The sequence below is a fragment of the Pteropus alecto genome, unplaced genomic scaffold (genome assembly GCF_000325575.1).
Source record: "Pteropus alecto unplaced genomic scaffold, ASM32557v1 scaffold68, whole genome shotgun sequence".
In the NCBI taxonomy this organism is placed as follows: domain Eukaryota; kingdom Metazoa; phylum Chordata; class Mammalia; order Chiroptera; family Pteropodidae; genus Pteropus; species Pteropus alecto.
In genome coordinates, this window is record NW_006441386.1 from 7237445 (window position 1) to 7245272 (window position 7828).

Below are 7828 nucleotides of genomic sequence, written 5' to 3' on the forward strand. Positions count from 1 at the left end.
TGAGGGGCCCCACCTACCTGGCCTGCCCCTGTAGTCACCTAGAATCTCTGGTGAAGCCTGTGGCTCTTGGCCCTTCTCTGACCCCACGTATCTGGCCTTCCCTAGGGCAGGAACATCATCGTGTTCTATGGCTCCCAGACGGGGACCGCTGAGGAGTTTGCCAACCGCTTGTCCAAGGACGCCCACCGCTACGCGATGCGGAGCATGTCAGCAGACCCCGAGGAGTATGACTTGGTGAGCTCTCCCACACCCCAGCCCTTCCTCCCAGCCCTTCCAGAAGCATTAAGGAAAGTTTCCCTGGATCATAGTGTTGCTTAAAGGGCAGAGTTAGTCAAAGGGACAGACAAGAATAGATATCTCCTGTCATTTGTACTAGCAGCCAGGTGGCCCCGGTTTTAAGGACATTAAGAACACCTGGCCCAGGTGTGAAGCATGAGCTCCCAGCACTGCTCATGCTCAGCCTTCATGGACTTTACAAGTGCTGGGTAGGTGCTAGCAGAAGTGGATTGGATGTGGCCTTAAAAATGAAAGGGTCTCAGGTCAAGAGAGAAACTATTTCCCATCTCTCCCCCACCCCCACCCAAACTGCAGCTGCAGGGAAGCTGGACTGAGGAGTGGAGGAATCTGGCTCTAATCTCGCTCTGCTCTGACTGCCCATGTGACCCTGAGCCAGCCTCTGCCCCTGAGGCCTTCCTTGCCTCCTCTACAGATGAGGGATGAGGGCGTTGGATGGGCCATCTCTGGGAACCCTTCCTCTGGACTTTGAAATGAGGCCGTAAACTCCTGTGTCTGGGCCAGAGCAGGAGCTGAGACAGGGCCTGAGGGAAGAGTGAACGTGAGAATTGGGAAAGGCCAGCCATGCCCCCACTTTGGGGCTGCAGGATCCCTCCCACTTCTTCTATCACTCTGTCGGGCCACCACAGGACTATGCGGGACTCAGTCCAGACGTCTGGCCCCAGCCGCGCCCTCTCCCCAGCCTGCCTGTCTCTGAGGGTTGTGGGAGAGGCTCACCTTGCTAATTCGCCTCCTGGATTGGCCCCCTCATCCTGTTCTTCTCCTTGCGCGGTTGCAGCTCTCTGGAGCGTCAGAAGAACTAATGGCAGCCAGGCCACCTGCCCCAGGTAGAAGCAGTGGACATGGAAAGGGCACCCAGGAGGGTAGGAAGCTGGCAGGGAACAGCTAGTCTTGGGAAGAAGCCCCCAGAAATGTGCCTTCCTGCTTCTCCACATGGGGTCATTGCCAGTCATTGCCTGTCTGTTCCTGCAGTTCCAACAACACGATGAATGTTCTCTCCCTCAGAACCACACTCTCCTGGGCACCAGCTGCTTCCTGCATGTGCCACTCCATCTCCCAAACCAAACCATCCCTCCACCTCTCTCACCCCCTGCCTTCTGTCTTGGGGACAGGCACTACTACCTATCTGTCTCCAGACATGAGTTTTGAGTTGGTGAACAGTTGGCTAGGAGTTAGTGAGAGCCTAGGCCCTGTTGTGCTCCAGGGACCTTGTAGGACAATGAGGTTCACCTGTGGTAGGCCAGGGCGGATGCACAGGGAACCACATTCTGAGAGGCAGCTTGTGGAATAGAACCCTGTCAGTTTGTACCTGTCAACATCTTTAAATGCACTCCCCTCCACTTGAACCCTGGACTTGCTTGTCTGTACCCCGTCAGACCTGACCTAGAGCAGGCTGAGTCATGGTTGCTGGGCCTGGGCCCTGCCCTTGTCTCTCCAGGCTGACCTTGGCAGCCTGCCAGAGATAGAGAACTCATTGGCAGTGTTCTGCATGGCCACCTATGGCGAGGGGGACCCCACGGACAATGCTCAAGACTTCTATGACTGGCTCCAGGAGACAGATGTGGACCTCTCTGGAGTTAAGTATGCGGTGAGTCTCCCTGTCTTCTTCCAATGACTCCCTTTGGACTCCCAGGTCACAGTCTGCTGCGCCTCACCTGGGCCTCTGGACCCCTTTGTCCAAGAGGAAATTCTCCAGGTCTTAACTCATTCTGATCTGCCAGGGCAGGCTGAGGTGTCAGGAAGGGGGGTCTGGTGGGGAGCTCGTGACAGGGAGCCCTAGGGAAGGCTGCTTATGGGACAACCCCCTCTTCCACCCTGAGCCCCAGAACTAAGAGAGCTTCTCCTCCCATGTCCCCAGCCCTACTTTGCTCCACGGGGCATTTGTTGCTGGAGACTAAAGGCAGGAAAGGTTTGTGGCGGGATGACCAAGATTCAGCTGGGCAAGGAGAGCCGGGTGGAGAGGGCGAATTGCCCCTGCTGGCCGCCCAGGTTTGAGGCTTTTAAAGGCTGGTTGTGGATGGGACTCTGGGCTGTAAGGCACCAAACAAAGCCACTTCCAGAAGCCAAAGGTGGCCCACCTCACAGTGCTGCCTAGCGGCTTGGCCAGCACTGCATGGAAACTCACCCCGACTACAGGCTAGGCCTCAGACCCACTCCTGTCTTTACAGGTTTTTGGCCTTGGGAATAAGACCTATGAGCACTTCAATGCCATGGGCAAGTATGTGGACAAGCGTCTGGAGCAGCTTGGTGCCCAGCGGATCTTTGAGCTGGGGTTGGGCGATGATGATGGAAAGTGAGTGTCCTGCATGCTGGGACCCTCCGTGGAAACCCTGCCCCAGCTGTCACGTATCAGGAGCCCCTCAGGGTTAGGAGTGGGCTGAGGCACATGAGGGAAGTGCAAAGCCATAGCGTGTGCTGAAATTCCATAACACAAGGGAAGGAAGTCACCCTACCCACTCCCCAGCCTCTATTTTGTGAACCGCCTTTGCTTTTCCCCATCCTCTTGATTTGCCCAACTCAAGTAAAAGCCACCCATGGCTAGTGTAGACATTCTAGACACTTTCTGATACCTTGGGTTACATCACTGGGTGGGCAAGCATGAAATGAGCCCTCAAGCTCTTGTGGGTGCTGGGGAGAGGGTCCAAGCTAGCCTGGCAGCCCCAGCTGGTACCCAGGCAGTTGGGTAAGCTAGCCCATTACAGCAGGGGTCCCTAACCCCTGGGCTGCGGACTGGTACCGGTCCATGGCCTTTAAGAACCAGGCCGCAGAGCAGGAGGTGAACAGTGGGTGAGCAAGCGAAGCTTCATCTGTATTTGCAGCCGCTCCCCAGCGCTAGCATCACCACCTCAGCTCCACCTCAGATCATCAGGCATTTGATTCTCATAGAAGCACTGGTCCCTGGTGCTGAAAAGGTTGGGGACCGCTGCCAAGGTCTCACTGTCTCCTCTTCCCAGCTTGGAGGAGGATTTTATCACGTGGCGAGAGCAGTTCTGGCCAGCTGTCTGTGAGCACTTTGGGGTGGAAGCCACTGGAGAGGAGTCCAGGTGAGTGTGTGCCCACAGAGTGGGCGGGGGGCTGCGGGTGAGTGCCTTCTGAGGTGGGAGACCATGCCTGGTGGAATGGCATTGGGGGTGTGAGAGAGAGAGAGATGCCGGTGAAAACTCATTCTGATGCGGGAGGGTCCCAGGTCCCAAGTCTCAGGCTAAGGCACTTGGGCTTTGCCTGAAGTGATGAGCTTTCCTTACCTTTTCACAGAACCACCTGGAAAAAAAACCCCAGGCTGCCCAACCCGTCCCTCAGCTCTGTGTAGGCTCCCTCCTGCCCCGTATGTCCTATCTGGACACTCATGCACTGTCTCCTGCCAGTTTCACTCCCTGACTTGGCTTCTTTCCTCTCGGGACTGACCTAGTCCCCCGCCAGCCCCCGGCCTCACCCTCAGTCTCCTCTTTCCAGCATTCGCCAGTATGAGCTTGTGGTCCACACAGACATAGATGTGGCCAAGGTGTATGTGGGTGAGATGGGCCGCCTGAAGAGCTACGAGAACCAGAAACCGTGAGTGGAGAGCATGGTTGGGGGACAGGCCCTGAGGCCCTTGGTGCACCTGTCTCAGGTGTCTGGGGATGGCAAACAACTGGTAGACCTGTGTATCCCCACAGACCCCATCCCATGGGGCAAACTTATCCACCCTTGTCCAGGAGTGGGCATGGGTGAGGTACTCATGTTTTCATCTCCACTTTACCCGAGCACTCGAGCTCCAGAGCAGAGAGATGAGAGGCTGCTCTGTGCTTAGGGCCCTCAGAACCTCTCCCTACCCAGAGGTCCTTCCGTCCAGGGCACAACCTCTGAAAGACTGGCACTTGCTCGGTTTGTACTTAATTTGCTGACATTTTGGTCTGTAAATATCCTGGGATGGAGGATGCATCCCAGTTTCTGGACCAGGACGTAGCAAGTTCAGCTATGGGTCTAGGTTGAACTTTGGCAAAAGAGGGCACACTTTCTAAAATTCTGCCTCAATATTTGGATTTTTTTGTCTAAACACACAGTGTTCCTCTCCTGGGCCCCTGTCTTGCCTTACCCCTGGGTGCTGCTCAAACTCCTGATGGAGCCACCTAGGAAAGTTCTCCTTTTACTGCCGGGATTCAAGACCGGCAGCCCTGCTTTCATTAGTCCTGCTGGAGTCCTACTGTAGCAGGAAGCCCCAACATTTCAGTGACTTTACAGAGTAAAAGTTCATCTCCTGTTTATGTTGCTGTCCAGGGCAGGTGGGGTGAAGGAGCTCTGCTCCACATAGTCACTCGGGAACCAGGCACCTTCTCTCTTGGGAGCCATCTTAAGGGCCTAGTCCTCCTTTGCAATCAGCTCACCAGTGGGTATAGAATATGGAGGGTCTCCCAGGTTTTTAGGGGCCAGCCTCAGTTTCCATATCTATAAATGGAAACACTGATAACACAGCTCTGCCCACTTTGTGGGGTCATCAGGAGCACTGCCTAGGATTGGTCTGGGAGAACCCTTTATATAATTAGGTTTCTCTGTGGCCCTTGGAGGCCAGTCTGAGGTTCCCTGTGTTCTGTGAAAACAGATTGGGGGCGGGGAGATTCACATTGAAGACCTAGCCAATCACTGAGCTGCTCTCCTCCCCACCCAGCCCCTTCGATGCCAAGAATCCATTCTTGGCTGCAGTCACCACCAACCGGAAGCTAAACCAGGGAACTGAGCGACACCTCATGCACCTGGAATTAGACATCTCAGATTCCAAAATCAGGTACCAGCTGCTGCCACCCCCTCCCCCACACCTTCACTCGGGGCCTCCTAACCCGGGTGCAAAGACACCTTCCACCCTCCTCTTGACCCTCACATCTCCCCCTAGGTATGAATCTGGTGACCATGTGGCCGTTTACCCGGCCAATGACTCTGCCCTTGTCAACCAGCTTGGTGAGATCCTGGGTGTTGACCTGGATGTTGTCATGTCCCTGAACAATCTCGACGGTGAGTCCTGGAATCAAGGCCACCCTCCCTGACTACCTGGGCCTGAGGCAGCTGGCAGGAATGGGCCCCTTGGCAAGGCCCATAGGTTGAGCTGCTTAGTCCTGAAGCCTCGGTGCCCAAAAGGACCCTTGCATCCAAGACACCACAGTTATAGGTTCTGGAGCAAGCTTGGGAGGCAGGGGGCAAAAGTAGCTGAAGGGTCTGGCCCTCTGCCTTGGGGTTCCCTCCATCCCCTCAGTGGCACAGTCCCCTGAGGGAGGGAGAGGTACCTGGAGACGGAGCCGATCCCAGCTGCCTGCAGGGACTGCAGGTCAGGGCCCTGGTCCCCAGGCCTGGCTCCACCACGGAGGGCCTGAGACTGCCCTCTCCCTACTCCAGGGCCTGCATCTCCTCACCTGTGAACTCGGGGACCAGAGTCAGCAACCCTAACAGCCCTCCAGGCCAATTCAGTGTACTTAAAGTGCAAGAGGCGCTGAATCTGGTGCAGAGTTTTCCTAAGACCCCATGGGGCAGCCCAGCTCCACCTGGCATTGCCCCATTCTCTTGTCCTTGGTCACCCTAGCTTGGCTACTCCGTCTCACCAGCTCCAGAGAGGCCTTTGGGAGAAACAGCATGAAAGGGGGCTGATTCACATCAGAATTCATCATGCCAGCAGTGGAGGCACAGCGAATGCGAACTTGGGGCTGTCTGTCATTCTGTGGAGCATGTCCTTTGTACCATCAGAGGCGGGACCTTGCTGGAGGAGGCTGTGGTGTTCACTCTTCCCCCAGGAGAATCTGAACCTTGCCGGGGGCCCTTTACTACTAAAAGCTGCTCAGAGAGAAGTGCAGAGGCTCAGAACTCCCCAAGGATGTACAGCTTTAGAAAAGATGTGTTCACACACCCTGCCCTGTAGTGTGAGGCCTGATCCCTGTTTTGGGGCTCGGCACAGAGGGCTCTGGGGGTGCTGGGAATGCCCTCTTTTTGATCTGGGTGCGAAATACACTAAGATGTTCAGTTTGTGAAAATTCATCAACTATATACATAGGCCGTACTTGTAGGTCATACTTCAGTAAAAAGTTTAAACCCCTCCAAAAAATAGACCCAGACCTCTAAATGCTGAGCCCATCCTGGGCCATGCCCTCTCTCTACAGAGACTCATCTGTCCACAGGCATAAACAGCCCCCACAGTTATGCCTGTAGAGGTGGAGCTCTTTGTTGGCTGCTCCCAGACTGGGTCCTGGACTGGGCCGTGCTCTGCTCCCTGCTCTAGCCTGACTGAGGGGAGGAGGTCAATAAAGCCGGCTCGTTGACTGGTGCCAATAGAAGGCAGTGGCAGGGGCTGGTGGTGGGGCCTATGCCAATGGCTGCACCTGGAGCATACAGGACACTGCACGTGTGTCCTGTGTGTAGATCTCTAGGTGTCCAAGCATAAAAAGTAACCTGGAGATGGCCCTGTCATCACAACTGAAAGCCCCAGTATTTGCATTTCATGGTCATGAGCCTGGGGCAGCTCTGGCTCCACAGCCCTCTCTGAGCTGCTCTCGGCAAGCAAAGGGTACCTGCAGGGACTCAGATGTTCCTGGAGTGCGGACAGTGAACACCAGGCCTCCTCCAGCAAGGTCCCACTTCTGAAGCTTAAGGCTATCTGAAAGCTTGAGGCTTTGCCCCAGGACCAAGGAAACACTGCAGAGAGCTGGCCTTGCTCCTACAGAGCAGCCTGCAGCTTCCCCCACCCCCATCCCATGGCACCCCACTTACCCCAAATCCTGCCTTCTCTTCCCATTCAGAGGAATCCAACAAGAAGCACCCATTTCCCTGTCCCACCTCCTACCGCACCGCCCTCACTTACTACCTGGACATCACCAACCCACCACGCACCAACATACTCTACGAGCTGGCTCAGTATGCCTCGGAGCCCTCAGAGCAGGAACACCTGCGCAAGATGGCCTCCTCCTCAGGCGAGGGCAAGGTAAGCCTGCCACACTGCCCACTCAGATCACCACCGCCTCACCCCTGCGCTGCACCCATCCCCTACCCTCAGCCACCCCATCAGCTACTCTCCAAGTGGCTTGGGCCCAGCTTCAGCCAGGTCCACTGGGCCACTGCATCCTTACCCATGTTTCACCCTGCATTCCGTCCTCCCCAGGAGCTGTACCTGAGCTGGGTGGTAGAAGCTCGGAGGCACATCCTGGCCATCCTGCAGGACTACCCGTCCCTACGGCCCCCCATCGACCACCTGTGTGAGCTGCTGCCTCGGCTGCAGGCCCGCTATTACTCCATCGCTTCGTCCTCCAAGGTGGGGAGAGGTCTGGCTCACTTACAGAAAGCATAGCCTTGGCTTTTCTGAGGTGCATGGGAGCCCTGAGCACTGCCCCAGCTCTGTCCCAAATATCTGTGGCATTTCATTCAAGATTCCCCAGACTGTATATCCAGTAGGCTGGGCTATAAGATTGCACACTGCTTATAGCCCCAGTGCCAACAGCCAGTTAGGAAAGATGCTGTTAAGGGACTTTTGAAGTTTGGGGACTACAAAGGGTATGGAGAGGCCCTGAGTAGGAACCCTGTG

At 55.9% G+C, this 7828-nt stretch overlaps 1 protein-coding gene across 2 annotated transcripts in view; it reads left to right on the forward strand.

The window, feature by feature from the left end:
* Positions 1–7828, forward strand: part of LOC102894416 (NADPH--cytochrome P450 reductase) — a 59692-nt gene that overhangs the window by 49908 nt on the left and 1956 nt on the right. For both annotated transcript variants that reach the window (XM_006918564.3, XM_025051565.1), the window contains 9 exons: positions 106–234; positions 1733–1882; positions 2463–2587; positions 3249–3338; positions 3748–3846; positions 4940–5056; positions 5162–5280; positions 7050–7231; positions 7409–7558. In XM_006918564.3, coding sequence (XP_006918626.1) covers positions 106–234; positions 1733–1882; positions 2463–2587; positions 3249–3338; positions 3748–3846; positions 4940–5056; positions 5162–5280; positions 7050–7231; positions 7409–7558 — 1161 coding nt within the window. The remainder of the gene's footprint in view (positions 1–105; positions 235–1732; positions 1883–2462; positions 2588–3248; positions 3339–3747; positions 3847–4939; positions 5057–5161; positions 5281–7049; positions 7232–7408; positions 7559–7828) is intronic.